At 38.0% G+C, this 23,094-nt stretch overlaps 1 protein-coding gene across 1 annotated transcript in view; it reads right to left on the minus strand.

The window, feature by feature from the left end:
- Positions 1–166: 166 nt before the first annotated feature.
- The window catches only part of LOC124255296 (neuropeptide prohormone-4-like), a 40,700-nt gene continuing 17,772 nt past the window's right edge, over positions 167–23,094 (minus strand). Inside the window, exons 2-5 of the mRNA XM_046689175.1 lie at positions 15,343–15,490; positions 6,138–6,269; positions 2,276–2,389; positions 167–1,402 (exon numbers count right to left, since the gene is read on the minus strand). Coding sequence (XP_046545131.1) covers positions 1,209–1,402; positions 2,276–2,389; positions 6,138–6,269; positions 15,343–15,490 — 588 coding nt within the window. The 3' untranslated portion in view covers positions 167–1,208. The remainder of the gene's footprint in view (positions 1,403–2,275; positions 2,390–6,137; positions 6,270–15,342; positions 15,491–23,094) is intronic.

The raw sequence follows: 23,094 nt of genomic DNA on the forward strand, positions 1-23,094 counted from the left end.
CGGTCAATATATGTGTTTAATATAACGCGTCATTCTTAATTAGACAAATACATTAATGAACCTATTCATTAAAATTAATCGGGCCAGAGATGACTAATTTGCCGAATGACGATTAAACTGCACATCTGAAATATAACCCATGCTTTTCATGAATAATCCGATTAAGTAAAATAAAATATTTTATTTGAAAATATCAATACGCCATGTATGTAACAGGCAGGTAAAGGAAGGATTTAAGACAAAAATAAAACTCTGAACTGAATTAACTAGAAATGCAAAGTACAAGGTTTTCACGCATTTGAAAGACGTTCTAAGAATCTAGGTGATGTTTTATTATATCATGAATATTTTACATCAGTCTGTCTATGATATACATAAGATAGCTATGGAACACAGAGAGAGATGATTTCTACTGATGCAATGACGCCGAGGACTTTATTGGTTAATTCATATAGGTTTCACGAAAATAGCCAATTTCTTATGTTTGAAAACATTACACACCGTGCAAGAAGCATGTTCATAACAAACACTCTTTGATTTTACCGCGAACTGCTTACACAAAATGGCGACGTATGGACAAGGGGTCTTTAACTGCAGGCGGGTCCGTTTCTCCATAAAGAAATTGAGCACTTTCCACCCTCTCCAAATATTACCTTGACCTTCAAAGTTTATCGTCACTTCCGTTTTGTTTTAAAACGTAGATTTGTTAAGTTACTCTTACGTTACATACCAGCAACAGGTTGGATATTGATAGACCACAGACGTAATGATGAGACTTACTGTAATGATACACGAAAGACTAGGAATTGCATCACTGACATTTCACCAGAAATAAAGCCAGGCAAATGACCAAGGGAGATAACTGACCAGCGCTTTCCGGTCCTGTAGTTCCTTGCTGGAACTGTGTTGACGTCACGCTAAAAACGCTTTGCTTCATCAGCACAGTCAAAAATAAATCTTCATCAAACATAAGCATTTTATCCAAAAGAAGTATCTTCCTCTTTTCTGACGACAGTTATCTTTCCGTGGCCTTTTGTCTTTGGGAGTGTTAGCAGAGATAGGTTTCTCCTAGCGAAATGACAGATCGAGCCACCCCGATGTGCTCAATGTTCAGGCAGATGTTTTGTTTTGTTGACGGACTACAGGGAGATGCTATTTGCCCAGCAATTAGCAGCCAGTTTGTGGTCACGTGACCTGACCACGTGGCCTCAGACCTTGAAGCCACTGTCCAGAAGCTGCTGGAGCATGTACTGCACCTCGTTCCAGGATCTTTCTGGCATGTCCATCTTCAACAGGGGACGCTCGTCGCCTTCCATAGCCGCAGCGAAGGCTTTCCTGAGATTCTCAACATTCTCGTCTGTCAGTCCGAGCGTAAGTTGGAGGTCATCGATATCACTGGCCACTGAAAGATAAAGGCTTTCTTCATAAACAAGTATTTCATTTCAGGCTTTATGAGAATATAGACCCGTGAAGATCCGGGTAAGAATTGATCTTCAGTAACCTATGTCGTAAGAGGCGACTAACGGGATCGGGTTGTCAGGCTCCCTGAGTTGGTTGACACATGTCATCGGATCCCATTTGCGTAGATCGATGCTCATGCTGTTAACCTTTGGATTGTCTGGTCAAGATCTCGATTATTTACAGACCGACGTCATATAGCTGCAATATTGCTGAGTGCGGAGTTAACGTAACTCACTGACTATGAGAATATATTTTGTGTATCAAGGAAAGATACAAACATCCCTTTCAAGATGGAGCTATATAACTGAAATGTTGTCACAGTTTCCCTCAAACTCACTAACTTTGTTGAAGAGTAAAACAATTTTTCATCAAATTAATGAACTAGTTTCTTTCACTATGACAAATAGGGTGTACACTAAAGTACATGAACAACTTTAAGGTTATCGAGAGACTATATGCTTCATGGTCATGGTCCAGCGTGTGTCTAAAGACAATAAAGAGACAAATGAGAAACAGACCACCATTTCTGTGTTATCAGGATTATCTTGCTAGCTTGATGCAGATGCGTCTTGATATTTAAATAAACGAGAATAAAGTTGGTTTTAAATTACGTGGTCCAACCGATCTTGTCAAACTGTATACAATGATCGTTAATAGGTAAGTGTTATATATGGCACTGAATATTCAACAGTGGACCTTCTTGCCATGATACTGCTACAGTTGCTCACAGGCCATTCCTTATGTAAACACAAGATAACGATCGATCATGTCTCCTGAATATTTCACAAAATGTCACCACGCCAATGTCACATACCGGCTAGAGTGTGAGCCACAACTTCAGGTTCCACGCCGCCAAACAATTTGGGAATTATCCAGCTGTGCTCATTTTCCAAGAAGTCGTAAAGTTGCTCCACAGAAGGTCTTGACGCTGTTAAATAAGGATTACAATATCAGACACGACAATTTGACCCTCCCCATATACTGTCAATACACTTCTAAGAATTCGGACTAATGGAGCATCTTAGGCAGAATTATTCTCAAGTTGATGGTGTTCTTAAGAACGTCTAACAAAGTAATGCTGTTTTCGTCCACGTCACCAGTTTAGTCACTGAATATGCTATCAAAAGATAGCAGTTGCAGAACATTATTTAAAAACAAGTATGTGCAATGGTAATGCCAGTATATTCATTCCAAATAGCCATAATGCATAATAAACTATATTTCTGTTGCTATGAGATAAAATGTCAACTGCACCTTTCTCCAGGGTTTGGTTCAATATCATAGCCTCATCCGCTAATTTTTGCATTACTCGCAATCATCTCAACATCCTATTACTGGTCTACAATCATATGTCGTTGAAACGCTCACGCATCCAGCAATCAATTGATTAATGCAATATCTCATTAACATCCATCAGCATAAGGCGTGTGGTAGAATCCACTACATTCGACTCACAACATACACTCACTGCGGCACGTTATGTACCCGCAAAAATAACGGCTTGCTTCAATAAATTTAACTTCCCCTTACAGACTATCTAATCAAAAACTGCCTGCATGGCACTGGAAACACAGCACGAAAATGTCCATCTAGGGATTGTCGTGTACATTCCTGAAATGGACGTGTGATGAAAGTGTGGCATCGACATGAAATGTATGGCCTTTAGCAAATCCCGTTAAGCCTGGACTCGGCCCATGGGAGCACTTGGCTTTTTGAAATCAAGTGCTCGGTCTGACCCGCTTTCAAGCGATATCACACTTTTCACATAATGAAATAATCATGTTTAGTATTATTTATATAGGTACCTTAAAGTACACAAGGGTATTTGAAACAGCGTAGCTAAACACATATGGTTATTCTCAGGGGAATGTAATGTATTGGTATCAAGTTTCATAAATATATAATTAAGAATTTGATCCTTATGTATTTGAAAAAAAAACGTCCTGTGCGTACAGTATTCACGTGTAATTAGTTTAATAACCAAAATAATTCAATCTCCCATATTTAATAAATCCCACGTGCAGCAAAATATATGCCGTGTCTGACTTTCCACATATGGCATCGATCTTCCATTGTAATTTGTAAGCACTGTTGGCCAAACACTACTAACATTTACAAAACACTTTACGTTTGGTCTGTTTTTGGACAGATAACCCACACAAGCCAGACTATAAATGAGATTTGCACAGCAAGTTCGGCGTATATTGTTGACAAAGCCCCTGGGAACTACAGATCTGTCTTCATAACTCTGAACGTCCTAAGACTGGGAAGCCATCAATTCCTTGTAGAAGGAGACCGGCGAACCGGGGAAAGCTAGTTAACAGGTGAAATCTATTTTCTAGAGGAAATCAATGCCACTCACAAGAGAAAATGAACATACACACACACACACACACACGCACGCACGCACGCGCACACACACACACTCTCTCTCTCTCACAAACACATATACTTACATTCGATATAGCCCTTTACATAACTATAAGGAAGTTCTTGCATGACTCTATGTTACATGCAGGTGAGTCACAGCGATTACCTCATGACGCCTGGTGTTCGTGAAATGGCGTGCATGACCTCACCCGCTGAATCATCTGAACAAACTCGGGATCATTATGGCACTGGTCACAATCGCGTCAAATGTGCAAGTGACGTCCAAAGAATACCTTCCCTAAAACTCTTTGAAGACTTTTCCTTTTAAAGCTCTTCTCATGTCAAGCATGCGAAACTGTGGACCTACGTTTCCCTGGTTCTAAGGGGCATATACGCAGATAGGTGGGACATACATGATGTCACATAATGGGCTAAGAGTGTCGAGTTCAAGAACATGTGTTCAGAATTGGACAATGGAACGAAAATTTTGATGAGTATACTCCCTCGCATTAACACTACCGGATAAAATGCAATCCCCGCCATATCCAAAATTACGCTCATGCTTGTATATATATCACAAGCATATCTATTCTGCCGATGTTATGTGAACGGTAGAATAAACGTTCAACGTTGAACGCCTTCACGTTTTGACATTGTGTCCCTTCCAAGTCTATTCTCGAGGGTACTGATACTGTCACTTTCGTTAAAAAAAGCTCCAAGAAATAATCTAATTTCTGTGACACAACAATTCGGTTTCTGGCCATGTGACAGCAGACATTGCCTGCTGGCAGCTTATCCTACACAACTACTCGTCTAATAATGTCAACATTTACTGGGCTATACGTTGTAAAGGCGTAGCTTGGGCTGACAACGTCACCTTAAGTCACAATCTAACACCAGGCCTATACATGTATGAACACTGGATACTCCAGGGGCTGTTTATTTTAGATGTGTACGTTCCACTGTATGGGAATTAACGTTGACAGTTCGCCTTTTTTCTGGCTTATCTGTTAGCTTGGACATTTGAGGGTCAGAAAACAGGGGCACGTGGGTACTCTGAACTGGCTATATAGATCAATCTGTGGGTCTGTCAGTTAAGTACTAAAACGTAAACTTGCAAGAGCAATGTCTTTACTTTAGATTGAAGAACACTACAAAGAAATGATAGTCGAATACTTTTTCAAATATGTTCATGAAATCTATTATTCCAATTTTAAGAGTATAGGTCTTTCATATTAAGTGACATATTTAATAAATTTTGGGTTGGGACTTTACTGAGAAAGTGTGATCCCAAATATATCATTTGTTGCCAATTAATCTCCAACAGGATCTTAATGTCTTTCATTTCCTGTCATGTATCAAATGACATGATCCCAGGACAGGACATGTAAACACCTGGTGTCATGACACCCATTTCTATGATATGCACCGACATTTTAGCTTTTGCGCCCAATGTCATCTATTTCAGCTTATAATGGAGCTATTATCTGCCGTTGACGTTATGTATTATGTAGCATTAATACTAAGGCTATGTCTCGAATTACGGGTTTACTTACATCATCTTAATACAGGTATGCAGAAGAAACACTGCAATTATCCCTCAGAAATCGCGTTAAGAAAGACACGTGCCATTTACGGATGGGAAACATCTCGAATAGAAAAGAGTACAAGTTAAATTATCAATGAAGGTAAGGAAGAACGCAGATACTTGATTTTGAGTGTTGATCCATTCCTGTTGTATATGTTTTGCTGGAATAAACAATTGAACTGAATTTAAAACTGCAGCTACTGACTATATGCATAGCCTCATCAATAAATGTTATCGACTTTTTGTCTTTTTGTCTGAACTACGAGAGAAATAAGTATGCAATGAGATAGCAGTGGGCATCTTCGCGTGACTCAGGTCGCGTAAACTACATTCACATAAGAAAAGATATTGTGCTGAGGGTTGGGGCTTAAATTTGGACCCAAGGTCAACTTGGTAAAAGTTACCCGAACATGCTCAGCGTCTTGCCCATCTTGAGGCAACTAGATAACCATCTCCCTTGAATTCCCCGTTCAAGTAAAACATCATCTACTCCACCTGATGAAGGAGAAAGCATACACTCCGAAACGTCATGTTATTCACAATAAATATTCTGACATCCATAAATCTTGCTTATTCTTATACTGCTGATACACTTATGTCAACACTATTGGACTGCGCGCTACTTAGCAACAACCCGTTTCCTGTGTGCCCAGCTTTGATATTGCTGAAATGTTGCTAAAAATGGCGTGAAACCATACTCACTCACACACTCACTTACCAGCATTGCACACAGCTTTATCTTCATCAAAACCGTCGTCACAGTCAAATGTTTCATCACAAACGAACTTAAGTGCTATGCAGGTGAAGGACTCTTTGCATAAAAACGGCTTATCAGGTGGGCATGGATTTCCTGAAACATAAGAGAGGAAACTGGCGATAGTATAAATCCTATATATGCTTATACCACACGCAGGTCAACTTGGGTTTCTGGAACCATGAGAGGAAACTGGAGGTGGTATATATACTTATGAAGCATGCAGGTTGCAATGGATTTCCTGAAACATAAGAGAGGAAACTATCGATAGTATAAATCCTATATATGTTTATAAAGCATGCAGGTCGACATGGGTTTCTTGAAACATGAAACGAAACTGGAGGTGGTATATATGCTTATGAAGCATGCAGGTTGCAAAGGATTTCCTGAAACATAAGAGAGGAAACTATCGATAGTATAAATCCTATATATGTTTATAAAGCATGCAGGTCGACATGGGTTTCTTGAAACATGAAAAGAAACTGGAGGCGGTATATATGCTTATGAAGCATGCAGGTTGCAATAGGATTTCCTGAAACATATATATGAAACTATCGATAGTATAATCCTATATATGTTTATAAACATGAGTGCGATGGGATTCTTGAAACATGAAACAAAACTGGAGCGGTATATATGCTTATGAAGCATGCAGGTTGCAATAGGATTTCCTGAAACATATATATGCTTATATAACATGACATGAGTGCGATGATTTGATTCTATAGTTTTGTGATGTATCACCAACTGTTTGTATCACCAATTGCTCAAGAAATACACAACTTTAACATCCCGTAGTTAGTTACTATACAGTTTGTTACACAGTATCATAGCTCGCGAAAACAACAATTATATGGAAACGCGGAACACATGAATTGTATTGCAGTCAGTTCTTTATAACGGTCTTCTTTAAGCACACGCATAATAACGTCTATTACTAGTCATCGTTTAAAGAACTGTGTCTAAACCAGGTTGTCGTCATTGTTGTATCATCGCTTGACTTTACATAAGCTTTTCTCAATCGTTTCATTGATTGACTGGTAAAACGTCCATGCACTCATGTTTTAGATAGTGCGAATAGGGTAATTTAACATTTTAAAAGAGTAGTTTCTGTATCTTAATAATCGTGGTGTTCACCTTAATTATGGTCAAACTATAGATTTGTTCATGCATTCACACATAACATCACGTCTCATAAAATGTCCCTGAGCATCGAGGCTTGTATGGCATGCTCGGTGCTAACCCATTTGTCTGTACAATAGAGTTCAGTTTCCAAGTATTCAAGTATTCTAATGTGCAACAAGGATGTTCCACTGTGTATAGAGAATTAATGCAAAACTGAATGGCATTTTACTCGAGCATCAGTTAACTCCCTTTTCATATGAAACAAAGACTCTGCATTAGCTAGGTCGATGTAAACTAATATCATTCTGGTATTTATTTTGATTAAAACTTGCATTACGGTACCCTGCTTGTGAAGATGTTATTAATTTCCTGTCCCACTTCATACAGATTACAAATCGATCGTTTGCACATTTACCCATGGGACTAACATTGTGCTACCGCTCAGCAAAAGCATAAACGATATCTATAATTTCTTAGGCTCTCTGAAACTTACCAGACTTTGTTTTCAGGAAATATCCACGCATACGAATTCCGTTTGGATCAAAACCATCACAATAAAAATATATTATTTATGACGATTTCAATTCAGTCTAGTTTACAAGAGAGTGATACAGTGACATTTCAGATCTTTTATGGTTTTCAGTTCATTAAATGTGCATCGGTTTTATGAAAAATATAGATAAACGAATATGAGCAATGACGTCTTGCAGTCGTCATCATGTCATTGCCGTACTGTTAAGTATAACTTATGATACGTGTCGACTCCTTATCAGTAAAAAGAAGACTTCATACTGAGCCGTTTACACATTCTGAGCAAAGGACATGTATCATTGCATGATGTCTTTTCTCAACTGCTTGAAATGATTACTTCACCAAATCATTGATTTTTCAACTCTCTAAGTGTGTCGCTAAACCCGATTAATTCTCTAGCACGATGTAGCTATGAATGCATTATGGTTTTAAACCGTCTCGAAAGCAAGTGCCAAAATCAAAATTCACTCCCGATTGCCTCCTTAACCCATTTTACATCTCAGAAGCTTCTCACTCGTCAGAATGTACTATTGTCATCGCCTTGCTTTGTGTTGAGGAGTATTATGCATTAGCTATTCTGTTAGCATTCTTCTCCTCCTAATCCATCGTGGCATTAAACCAAACCAATTTTAGTCCCGACTTTGTTGGAAGGAAGAAATAAGCCTCCATAATTCGACAGGCATAACGGTAAATTTGCGGAAAGTTTTCATCGTCTACTTCATTAAAGCTCGAAACATGACGCTTGCTTTTTATTCGGAACACACAGATGAGAGTATGACCGTTTCAACACTCTGGGGTAACCCGGCGCCATGTTGAATCGTAAAATTATCCATTTATGACTGTTTAGATCAAACTGAAAAAAGTGATACTACCGACATTTTGACATGATTTCTGCGACTGGTCATGTCGCCGGTTATTCACATGGGAATTCTTGCAATGAATTTCATATCGAGCTTTTACACACAAAACACTCTCTGCTCGGACTTCGCAATCTTGTTGTAATTTTGGGATCGGAGTGACATTACATAACATGATTGAAATAGTTTTATGACATGTATATTGAACTACTTCCCTAAAGGCGTCTTAGCAAATGTATGACGAACATTCCTAATAGGAATATATCCTTTTCTAAACGACCATTCAATGCATTTCAAAGGTGGGATCAGTTAACCATAGACTAATACAACAACACGGTACGTTTCGTGTCTAGAATATCCAGAATAGAGTCCAGGGATACAAATTATACAAGTAACCTCTGTGATCCGTCTGTGATAAGTGTGAATTTGTTTCAATCTATCAGCATAATTACAAATAATGTATTGCTTATAACAAATATGGGAATGTTTCAATTGAGTAATGCCACTACAATACATTATGCTTCCTCCTACAAACATTAAAGAAGTTCCACTTTCATTGCATTCTGTCGTGGCCTATAACATAGTTCTTCACTTATGCATACCGATTCAGTGTTGAACTGGTTCCACGCTCGTTCACTCTGACTCTGGTTTCCGAATAGGTCAACTCTCTTCACCTTCTGTTTGTGTCTGTGAAGCAGTCCCACTATTTGAAGTCTGACAATGATCCATAACATCACTGCATTGTGGCTAGGTCTATAATACAGTTCCACTCGCATGCATTCTGACTGTGATCTATGAAGTATTTCCACTCCTATTGCTTTCTCAATATGTTCCGCACAATAGTTCCACTTTTATTGCAATCTGAGGGAACTATAACGTTGTTTTTCAGTCACACACCATGATTGTCTTTGTTTGGTCCATGGATTATTTTATATAGACGTGTGTACAATTTCATCGAATCAATAATACTCTGATCGATATCCACATGGTATCACATTTGACATGAGTGTCTGCAATTGTCTTCAAATTAATGGGAATTAGTTATTTCAATCCTCGTAAGCCTATGTTAGAACACAGAATTCATATATAAGAGATTTGCATTGAGGAACAGAACAAGAGAGTTGTCCCATACTGGTATCGCGATTAATATCTAGAGATGCACAAGTGTCTGTCAGATGCCAATTTTCTTTAACATGTTTTTTTAAAATTGCTTAACGAGAAAACGCGAGCTAGTTAGACATTAAAACGAGTATTTAGTCAATGGGATTTGACACGCACAATTGTATTCACGAATGGCATTGTGTATTCACGAGTGCAGGAATTTGTTTCTTACAATCCCTAAAACCAATGGGAGAGAAACGTATCAATGAATTACAACAGTAAAGAACTTCGTCATACTTTGAGTTTAGACCGTCACCATGGGACAGCCAATCACGGTCTTGGAATTCGATCTCACTCATAAAAATGATGCATGGTCTCTCACATTTGTTTCTCACCTACAAATGTGTAACTACACTTGCTTTGTAATCAGTACGCTTAAGCAAACATATTCATCATCAACTGATTTGACAAAGCGTCAGGTAGATCCATTAGTAAAGTGAAATACAGCTCTTACATGGCTCGAGTTGTACACAATGCCTGGCTGATGTTTGGACAATGAACCAACTTAACAGCTACTTTAGAACATATACACACATCTACTGCAATGCAGGGTTATGTACTAATGGAAATAACTGCGGACAAATAGGACTTGTTCACCAGATCGATACCGATCATGTCCCGTGTGAGTTTAAATTCGAAACACGGGTATCGTGTTGATTCCCTTGGGCACGTCTGGACGAAATGACCCCGACAGCATAGCAATTAAACACAGTCTCTGTGACAGTATGATGATTTGAGGATTTGAGCGTGCATTAGAAACCATGGAAACAAAATGTTTCTCCTTGACACAGTATTTAGTTGATTATTGGAATAATGAAATGAATACGTGTACTTTCTGATAACCAAAGCATCAATCATCCAATTTAATCACGTTTAATAATATTATTTAAGGTGGATGTTGATGTCATTTTCAAGTGACATTTAAATTCATAGTGAAATTTCTTTTGTCAAAATGATACTCTCGAGTTACTCAGTCACCCCTTTCCATTCTTTTAGACACTCATAATGCGAACTAAATATATCAAACAAAGTGTCAATTAACCTAATAGAATCAGCATGGATGAGAGTCCAATATTGTTAATGGTTAAAAGGTACTTGTCAAGCTGAAACCATATGCCCGCATGTTTACTGATATTCTGGTTTCAGTTCCGCCACACCGGCTGAGTTGCCCGTAGCAGCTCTTCGTGAAATAACGTATCCCGCGAATCTATCAAATTAGGGCCAAATTTATCGCCTGGCCGAAGGCTCGTAGTACAATACAGAAAATATTGACCCATTCCTAAAAAGCCACTTGTAGATTTTATACGCTTTATTCATTTATATTTACATATATCTAAGTGTATATACACAGTTTTACACTAGTACGTTTAAACTCCTGCGTGAAATTCTTTATCACAAAATTACCTCTAATTGGAGATCAATACACACAGTCGATAAATCGAGGAATAAACACGACTTCCTGTAAACCGAAACCCCCCGCGTGACTGTAGGCTCTAACTTCTGCCTGCTGTTGTCCCTGGCACGAGAACAATCTTTATTTCAAAGAGAATTTCTGATAATAAAATGGAACTTTTGCCGCTTCAAAGACTACTACCGTTCCATATAACCACTTGGGCTAATTTGTTGATCTGTTTAGGTTTCAGCGGTAACTTAATCGGAATATAGATAGATAGTACCCGTTTATAGCTGGCTTTAAAATGTCAAACCGGCTTAGAATAATGGTTCCAAGGTTTTGTATAACAGCAATTCGCCCAATTTTAGAAAGTGATATCCATGTTTTATACTCATGGTCTGAGCCTGGTGGTAAAAAGGTGGAAACAAGGTATTATTATGGATCATATCGTGTTTTCATTGGGACAATTTGACTGAATAAATCATATATAATTGCAGAGTGCAAACAATGAGAAGTATCAGCACTGTTATTTTTGAACGTATCCGAGCAAATGACATTTAAAATACTTCCACAAAGACAATTTTGTCAAGGTAGAGTCATTATGATAAAATTATACTAATTATGTTTACATAAAGAAATGTTTGATATTGAACGTATGTGAAAACAATGCATTGTTTATGTTTTTGTTGGCGGCGGGGTAGCCTTGTGGTCACTCGTCACATGAGCTCTTTTCTGGTATCCCCGCATTGGTGACATTGCTTGGATATTGCTAAATACGGCGTAAAACCCAACCCACTCACTCACTCACTTACTCATTCGTTCGTGTTTTACACGGATAGTAATATGACATTGCATAACATTTTGGAAACTGTTTTTTTTAAATATTTGGATTCTTGTTGTTTTTCATTTTCCTTCCTCACATTTGCCCTCGGTATACATCCGGGTTAGAATTGATCTTCAGTAACCCATGCCTGTCTTAAGAGGCGGACCCGTGAAGATCCAGGTTAGAATTGCTTTTCAGTAACCCATGCCTGTCGTAAGAGGCGGACTCGTGAAGATCCGTGTTAGAATTGATCTTCAGTAACCCATGACTGTCGTAGGAGTCGGACCCGTGAAGATCCGGGTTAGAATTGATCTTCAGTAACCCATGCCTGTCGTAACAGGCGGACCCGTGAAGATCCGGGTTAGAATTGATCTTCAGTAACCCATGCCTGTCGTAAGAGGCGACTAACGAGATCGGGTGGTCAGGTTCGCTGACTTGATTGACACATGTCATCGTATCCCACTTGCGTACATCGATGCTCATGCTGTTTATCATTGGATTGTCTAGTCCAGACTCGATTATTTACAGACCACCGCCAGCTGGAATATTGATAAGTGCGGCGTAAAACTAAACTCACACACTCACTTGTTTTGGAAAGTGTGTTTTTCCTTTCTGCACTTTGTATAGCCAGCACGGCTTCTACCAGACAAGGAACATGTACTCTTTATACATAATGTCCGATATCAAGACATCAAATTATTGTGAAGCCCTCTTTGGGCGTGTTTTCAGAAGCTCGAGTTGCATATGTTGCGCATCAATGTTTCGTCTGCAGTAGCACTTTTTGTCTGTCGGCTTTACTCGTTCTTAATTTCCAGGATTAATATCGATTCTGATACACTATTGATTTAAGGCAGTCAAACACACTACCATGTAATTCTATTTGCAATCTAGTACGGACACTTTCAAGAAGGTTGGAGCACAAGAACATTAGTCTTCTACGTCTGGCAAATGTCACGTAGACTCTGTTATTGTCACTATGGAGAAGGCCATCTGTCTTGATGCAAAGCAGTTCCTGGGAAATGCATTTACGCAAAATGCGTTTTTTTCGATAAAATGATCATAACTTCGTAAAAAGTATCACGTTTCAACATAAAACATAGGGAAAGTATATTTTAAAACAAGGACAATATACGATGGGATCTGCATACGTTAAAATCTATGATCTGTATTTAAGAATAGAAATGAAAATATAATGTTGTATTCAACCACTAATGTTTGTTCTAATTCATGTTTTTACATCTTTTCTATTGTGTGAAGATAGAAAAGGCAACATTTTACTTCTGCATTTACTTCTGTTTTACTTCTGCATTATAAGTGCCAATGTTTAAACAGGCAAGGCGAAGTTTGGATGTAGTCTTCCTGCACACCCTCACACCACGGATGCGGGAGGTGTAAATTCCCCAAGCATCTGGATATTTTCAGTGTTATTATCACTAAACGTTTCATCAACAAAATAGAAAAGACCTAAATGATGGCCAAATAGCTAAACATAATGCTCTTGATTTCCACATTGAAACTGATGGTGTGATGTAAAACACGATTTGAAAGGAATATGACCATATGCGCTTGAAGTAGAAATAGTCTTTGATGGTGGACTTCTGACCTACTATTTCACTAATTGTCATCAATAGTTAATGGTTTTCTATAATAACGATGTTGAGCTACGTGCGACTAATGTGGGCATACATCAGATAACATGAAGAATTATGACTAGGCACACCATGTCCTGGGTTTGCCTTTTTCGTCGATCCATACGCATAAGAAACGGATCATTAAGCAAACGGTTTGATCTCAATTCAAAACTAAAATCAATAGCATAAAAAGAATATGTTTGTTTGTTTGAGGGATATAAATCTATACGCCGTGACGTTTGGGAATAGCCAGCGCAAATTTACCAATTAGGATTTTCATGATCAATTCAATGAACTGCTAAATGAGAGACATGATACATTATTTCAATCAATCAAGACAGTGTACATTGGATCGTGCGTGTATTGCTCTCATGTCATGACCAGACACACGCTCACTCATGACATTCTAATGATTTCTTATAACTCGCGGTGATATCTCATGTAGTTTTGTGATGGACGTTTCGTATCCAGATCCTCTCAAGTCCAGACCCACAAATCTTGAAACGACATGAGTAATTAATACAAATTAAGTAATTAAAGCATGGGTGGTTTGCTACGTCATCTTCATCTCATAACGGCATGCCTATTACCGAGTTCATGCCTACTCATTGCCTTTCCAATGATTTTATGCCTGATCTGTTTGCGTTAACATGTGATATATTGTCACCAAGAGAATTATATATTTATCAAACTAAATAATACTAATTATTTCATTAATGATAGTAAAACAAAGTATGGTTCAAAAGAATGTTATGGTGACATGTTGATGTACGAGATAATAAAACATTTCTGACAAACTCATTTTCTACTAACGAAAAACTGTTTGCATAACATGATACATTGTCACAACAGTATAATACATTAATCAAACCAAACAATATTTTTTCATAAAGAACATATAAAGTATATTTCAAAGAATCTCATTGATAGACGTTGGTGATATATAGAGAATCTCACCCAAGTGTCTTCTGATATCAATTATATTAACACGAGTTGATAAAGTTACAAATATCCGAGGCTTGCCGAGGATATTTTAACTTTTATCAACGAGTGTTGATATATTTGATATCAGAAGACACGAGGGTGAGATTCTATTTATCATCCAAAATCACCCTTCATTAGTTTTCAATGAAAAATGTACATCTCTGAACACTGCCATTAGGCTTGCAGTGAAACGATGTCATAGCATTGTGACGTCATCAAGTTCATGACGTCATAGCATTGTCAGGGCATTGTACACAATCTACTGTCAAAGCGATATCTCCTAGGAAGTTACAAATATCCGAGGCTTGCCGAGGATATTTGTACTTTATCAACGAGTGTTGATATATTTGATATCAGAAGACACGAGGGTGAGATTCTATTTATCATCCAAAATCACTCTTCATTAATTTTCAATGAAAAATGTACATCTCTGAACATGGTACTGCCATAACACTTGCAGTGCAGTGATGTCATGGCATTGTGACGTCATCAAGTACATGACGTCATAGCATTGTCAGGGCACTGTACAAAATCTACTGTCAAAACGATATCTCCTAGGAGATATCGTTTGATCTCACACAAGCGATATCTCCTGTGGAACACAGTTTTGGATGATAAATTGATGTACCAGATAAAGAAACATATTTTGTGACGGACTCTCTACCTGTACATTCTGAGCCTCTTTTGTGTGCAATAAGGGGTGTCCGTCTAAGGTGTGTGAGTCGGGAAAAGTCTATTTTCATTCCATATGAACATGCGCACGCTAGGACTGCCACCACCACTGTCACTTCTAGCCTAAAGGGCACAGTCATCTGAAATAAAGAAAAGTATCGTTAAAAGTTGCTGAAATGATAATTTAATCAGAATTTCATTTAGGAAAGAAACCCCTTGACTATTTATTAATTACTAATTTAGGTTTTAGGCCCCAAACGAGGCCCGTTCCCGGTCAAAAGCATTAGTTTACACAATGGCAGTGGTCGGAATATCTGAACTTTCTATCCTTTTCATAGAAGTGGAATTGCTCCTGGTACTCAGTGTTTATGACCAGTTTGAACACACTCTCTAATGTTACTTCTATCTATAGGAACATATTCACTTAACATGTCATTCGGATACAATATGTTAATGGTTATGAAGCTTTCAAGCTTTCAAGGTTATGTTTGCAAATGACGTTGTTATTTAAGAACTGACTTCACTATTTTTCGTTTATGGAGGTATAGACGTAAATGCCGGTGCGCATGGTTTGTCAATCGAACTGCATCCCATTTTCTGTATTCCTACCCCCTTGTCAATATAGTACTTCACCAATAACACATCATCTGTTTTCTAAGGATTATCACTAAAAACGTGTAAACAGTCATAGTAACATTGTTCATCTCATTAGGGCAACACAAGACGCGTCATCTATGATATCAGTAATCTGATTAATCTAATTAAACCTGTTTTTGGTTTATGGCAAACATAAAGGCCACATGAATTGCTTGGGAAGCCAATCAAATGCCACCAGTACACATGCAGTTGACATGTGGTAGCACATCGACACATCGTCATGTCATTGTCTTTGATTACCACATAATGCATCATTAACAAGAAGCTTCGAAAGAATATTGATTCAAACAAACTACATTTGCCATTACAATGCTGACTTGCAATAGCATTAAGCTGAGGCCAATTTTTACTGATACGCCAATTTGTACAGTAATATGTAGAATTAAACACATTTACAACCATTACCATTGAATAATACATATGTGGTTTGGTACGTACACAAGCCAACAATGGAGGTCAATAATTTTAAGATGACACTGGTGTATTATCCTCTGAATAATTGACGAATGACCATCCGCACCTGGGTCTCTAATGCACAGCTACAAATGGGTTATACACGCTGTATGGTGCTTTCTGCAAGAGAACAATGGTTGAATATCCTGGATCTTATACCTTGCCTCCTGATTGTCAAGTTGTAATGGATCTGTATCAATGGTAGGGATTATTGGTCGCTCAGAAAGTGCTTTTATGCCATTGTAAGTTCTTGATCTATAGCTTAAGAGACTAAAATTGGTTGTTTCACTGATCTCCAACTGTGAGATTTCCGAAGTTAAAACTTCTGCCAATGATCAGCAATTTTATCGAATTTAAAAGGATGCACACTTTTACCAGATGGTATAACAAATAGTTCAAGTACAGTCATATGTAATTTTATTGACAGCGTTGTTTCCTAAAATATTATGCCATTGCTATCATTGGTAATACGTTTAGCTTTCAATTTCTCGTTGGAAAAGTCGAAAATACAACTCAATGTTTGGTGGCTTTTCCAACTGAATACAATCATTGTTTTTAAGAACCCCTCAAGTACGAGGTAAAATAAGAGTCGTTTGGTTTTCATCTAACACGCCTCTTCTGCTGTGACACATGCTTCATGCATGACATGCTGTGTCATTATTTCGTGGATTTGTTTAAAGATGAACTACTATACATTTTTTAACTTCACCTCATGATCCAATGTACCACTCGTTCAAGCTTAAAGTATATTCTTATACGACCCTGGTCTTTATAGTTTTTATAAATCAGTATAGTACATTCACATGTAATGCTAGTGCAGTGCATTCACTCACAACAAAACATTTGTACATTCATATGCCACACCTGACCATTCTCTTTCAACAACAGTCTAATACATTCTGTTCTCTGCGAGGCTGAAATACTACAATGAGACGTTCAGTATAAACCCAATGTCTCACTCTATACTTTTTTCTACAACTATGCGATACATTCTCGTATGGCAATAATCTTGAGACTTTCATAAGGAAATAATTAATTTTTTCTTCCATCGTGCGAATTATGATTAGAATTCAAAATCTACTTAAGTCTAAAGTCATATACTTCCTGTTCTGCTCTCCCTCACAACTTCTGGGGATTCTCTTGGGGTATGACTTATTATCGGTTCAGGGTTATATAGACATTTGGCATTACCATGGCTTTATAAAACCACAAACATTCGGATATCAACATCAAACAACGCCATGTCTTTTCCTCGGGGTTCATTAGGGTTAAGCCATAAACATTCCCCAAGCCGGCAGCTGATCAGATGCATTCATTACTTCCATTCGTACATCGATGTACCTTCGTCTCTTGATTTCTTAAGACGATCGATTTTTCACAACAGAGGGAAATTATGTTCGGCGTTCTGTGTATTTATTTAAGTTAACATTGCAGATGTCTGATATTGAATGTTTTGTGATGTTAAACGTAAGAAGACCAGTATTGCAAACGAGCCATGTGTAAAGATACAATGATCAAAACCGACCATCAATACTCGACGTCTCGGAAACAAACAGCTACAGGGCGCCATGAGAATACCTTTCTCGCTCTTTATGTTCTAAAGTGGAAAACCAATATTAGGATGATCTCTTTTGCAGTAACAGGCATACGAATACATCGAGACAGTATGTGAGTTTGTTAATTGAATCTTGATGTACGATAACGTGTACCGATATGGAGGATTCGTGAAATATGGAACATTATTACCCCTTTGCATTCTTTCCATGGGGTAATATTTCCAATATGGTATAATGCAGTTCAACTCAAGTTTTGTATACTACTTATGGCGTAAGAAAAACAGTCATGACTTCTTCAATCCTATGCCTCTTTGGAAGAAAAGTCGTTGACACATAAAACTGATTTGGGTGTCACTTTTTGAATGCACCTAATGGAAAAGAACAAGTATAGTAAAAAATCAGAAATTCTGAATCGATACCAATTTTAGTGTGCTTAGCAGAAAGTATATTCTCCAAAACAGACGTTTTTCTGGTATAAGACATGTGTTGATCCCATTAGGTATAATTATTCCGAAACACACTTATCGAACTCTGAAAATACCAAATTGCATTTATTCGTAAGTGTAAACACACTTGCTAAAGATGGACTTCTGCAGATTAGACATATGCTACCCATGACGAATCAAGGAAATCTCTCTCATTCGGGACATACGCGGAGGAAGTCCACTGTCACGCTGATCGTCTTCGTTTACTATAGGAAATCTTCTGATGCGAGAATACTAGGATGAGTAAGGGATTCAAACTAAACAGAGAGTTTAACACCCAAGACCACCACGTTCACCAAGAGCGGAAGAAACACCTGAGAAATGTGACTGATTTTGCCAACCCACTGAAACATTCAAATCGTTGACACTACAACATTATTTGGGATTTGTCATTTTTGCGATGTAATTGTGTTATAATTCCCATGTGATACTCAAGTAACTGAACTGTCTTAGCAGGATAAAGATTGCTTTCCAACAGCTGTCAGACCGAGGATGGAGTAGGTTTGAGATATTGCCCATAAAAGTAGGTCGTCATCAGTTTGATAATCCTTTGTGAATATAGAACTCAGAGAGCACTTGCACCATTGATGATATTTAAGGTTGAATATATTTAAAACCCACTCATGTACCTTGTCTTTGATGTCAGCTTCCTGTAACAAATCAATCAGTTTCTGGTCATGTCATCATTTATTTCACGAATATATATATACATATATATATTTATCGATAGATGACAGCATGACACTAAAACAGATCAAATGCTATATTAGATATAAGACAAGGAAATAAAGGTGGAAAAATCACACGGCCTCTCTTTGAAGAATAAAAGGCTTTCATAATCAGAACATACAAAGGGACATAAAGTTGATTTCCGTCAGCAAAGAAGTAGCTACACAGTCTCTTAGGCAGGTGTTATCAGTTCTGTCCCCAACACCCAGATGAGACCAACGGTATTTATAGCAGGTAATCACCATGTGGATAGATGGCAAAAGTGGAATAGAAGCTATCTGATGTTACGCTAATTAAAGATCATACCACAGCAAGTGACCTTGCTGTCAATAAATCTTAATCATCCCCAATGTTAGATCCTTTTGTTGTTAACGTACGAAGACGTCTTTGTATTTGTTAATAAACCATTATCGTGTAATTCGTGCTCTTGCTTTAAAGGTCAGTAGAGTAAAGGCATCATGAGAAAATATTCAGAGTCACATTCCTTTTTTCGAACTCGGCTTGTTTTCAGATGGGAATCTCAGTTGTGGCTGTTTCATGTATTGGAATATGAAATGCTCAGACATGACCCTTCTATATATCTGAATGTGCAATGTTCAGGTATGATACTTTCATATATAGGAATGTGCTATGCTCATGCATGTCATTTCCATATATATGAATATACAATGCTCAATGCTCAAGTGTGAATCTTTCATGTATCGGAATATGAAATGCTCAGGCAGTTTATTTCCATATGTATGAATATACAATGCTCAATGCTCAAGTGTGACTCTTTCATACATCGGAATATTAAATGCGCAGGCATGTCATTTCTATATATCGGAATATGCAATGCTGAGTGCTCAAGTGTGACTCTTTCACATATCGGAATATGAAATGCTCAGGCATGTCATTTCTATATATCGGAATACGCTATGCTCAGGCAGTTTATTTCCATATATATGAATATACAATGCTCAATGCTCAAGTGTGACTCTTTCATACATGGGAATATGAAATGCTCAGGCATGTCATTTCTATATATCGGAAGATGCAATGCTCGGATCCGACGCTTTAATATATCAGAATATGCAATGCCGATGCATCTTTTTTTCCATTTATCGGAATATGCAATGCTTCGATGTGACACTTCCATATATCAAAGTATGCACTCCTCCCGTGTGACTCTCTTTCATACATCCTATCAAGCAATGATATGGTATGGCATTCTTTTATGTATCCAATCATGAGACGACCGGGATATTAAATACATCAACTGAATGTTGATTTTTGCAAATCCATAAACGACTAATAGGAAGTTTGAAAATATGAAAGTGTATAATTACCAGTAACAATACAAAGCTTAGTGGAACAGATCCTCAGGCGTCTAACAGACCGAATCATGTGATAGAATATATTCTTTAATCAAATAACTACACAGACGCTCCCTAAAGTAGGATCAATGTTCATAAATTCACCTGTCAAAGCCATATTGAGAGTTACTCTGGTATGAAGGGAGCCGAAGGCGTAAATTAAGCTTGTGTAACAGACAAGGACTGCTCAAGCGTGTGTGTTCGGGACGGGACAATTGGGAAGGGTCGGGGGTCTTGAAAGCAGGAACATGTCATTGATGCACCGGAATGCCCCAGACGTTGGTCTTTGCCAGTACTCCATATAATACCAGCGTTTAATTTCCGCTACACGTTTATACTCACTGGACTATTGCACGCGAAATTCAATGGAACATCGTACCAATCGAAACAATCAATATGAAACGCATTTCTAGACATTTCACGAAATTAAAAAGTACAAGTTAGGTCGAAAAGTGTGACGGTGATATCACCTTGCTATGTGCTTACAAAATGCCGGCTAATGGACAGTCAAATCCAGATTACCGCTATGATGTTTTCTCTGAAACTATCTCTCCTCTGTTTGTGCTGGCTGATGTCTGTTGACCAAGCAATCAGCGGTGTCTCGTGTAAACCTCCCGTGACATTAATGTTAATTAAGCCATATCCACTCCTCGGACAGAACTTCTGTACTTTCAGCCTTGCTGAGATCAATGGTTGAAGTGTTTGAAATAATTGATTGGGTCAGACTTGAAGCCAGTAGTTCATCTGTTTACTACTCACTCAATTACTGGACATGTTACCGGTCTACGTGTCCTTTTCCCACCTCCATACTCTTTGACATTTTGACCATTCATATGAATTTTATCAGCGTCAACATTTTCCTCCAGATACTGCTTGAGGTAAACATGGAACTGATGAATGGACAGTAAACTGCCGGGCAAAAGAAAGTACACCTCCATGTTTGATGGGTAAAAATCAAATAAAAAAGAAACATTTCTTCTTTTGTAGTCGTTGGAGATATAACAATAGCCTTTTGGACCTTACGTGGTCTTAGTTTGGACGACTCTTTGGAGTCTAGTAACACTTTCATAATGTTTGTAATTGTTTGGTCCAAATCCAGTTTTGAAATATACTCTCTCTTTTGCCCTCCAATTTATGTTCGTTTTATGTTTCGTATCTTGTGACAATGATGGAGCAGTGGTCTGTGACATTGCAGAGTTGTGTGCCTTGGCCCTCCCAGGCACAGTTTCTCTTAGATTCGAAGGAAGGACTTCATTCGATTAGGATCCTTGGTCTGTCAACCTGTGTAGGTACGTGTTTTGTACAAATACGCTCTTTGGGCTTTCCAGCCAAATGAAAGTGACACGCCCTGGTAAAATTAACTTAGCTATATAATACATTTCATAATGTCATTTAACCAGCATACTCACTAGTACATGCTTCAGAATATCTTAGATAGTCTCCGGGAATAGAATGTACTTATAGCGCTTAGAGCAGACACTTAGTGCCTGGAGTATTTTAGCGCATTATAAATTCACTAATTATTATTATTACTTTATGACAGATCTTTGTGTGACGGGAGCAAGGCGATACCAGTATTTATGACGACCAATGTAATGTACGTTAACAATGATTAATCACTCAAAAAACACACTTCATACATCACTTTTATGCTATCGCGACCGCCCAAACGACAAAAAGACTTTCTACAATGACCGCCGGAATGACAGATTGACAGCGGTGAAACATTATACCGGTGAACATCTATTCTACAATGTAACTGAAAGAAGCAAAGTTCCCAGACAGCATTGTTGAGAACACTTCATCAATCTTAAGTACCACTCTTTGCATATTTTTTGCATACTGAGTTGTTTAATAATTCCCTGAAACGGCCACTTTCATTACACTTCCTGCTTGTCTGAGACACAGGAGCAGAAGGTCCAGATTGAAATTACATAACTGATAAAGATACTTTCCATTGCTATATGCTGAATAAATCAAGATAAAGTTTATGTTGCCATGGTTTTTAGTCAGTTAGTATTAGAGTCGTGGGCGCACATTAGTGTGGTGATTTACTGTGTCCCCATCAACACCCACTCACACCCATTATTCCAAGAAATCAATAGGTGTGCTTATTGAGGGACATTGTTCTTTCACATATGAGTATATTTGGACTAAATGCATGCTGATTTCATTCATGTGCGTGCGGGATATCATAATGTTATTCTAAACAACACTAAAGACAAGGAAGCTGAAATTCTACATGTCATTGATGTAAACACAGCAGGAAGTGTATTATACCCTTTGTGATATCCACTAGGTATTCCACGCCAAACAACAAATAATGGTAGCCTACGGGGTTCCTCATGCTGTGTTACGCATCTTGGCCAGCGTCTGCTAGAGGCTCTTTGTCTTGTCAATAGATCGGAATAAAATTATAGATATATTACTTGGAAAGTCTGAAATATTCGGAATATAACCTTTTTCTATTTCCGCTTTCGGCACCCTAAAATGTTTCAGGTGCATTGAT

This window comes from Haliotis rubra, unplaced genomic scaffold, assembly GCF_003918875.1.
Source record: "Haliotis rubra isolate DU_JTF1 unplaced genomic scaffold, ASM391887v1 Scf6, whole genome shotgun sequence".
In the NCBI taxonomy this organism is placed as follows: domain Eukaryota; kingdom Metazoa; phylum Mollusca; class Gastropoda; order Lepetellida; family Haliotidae; genus Haliotis; species Haliotis rubra.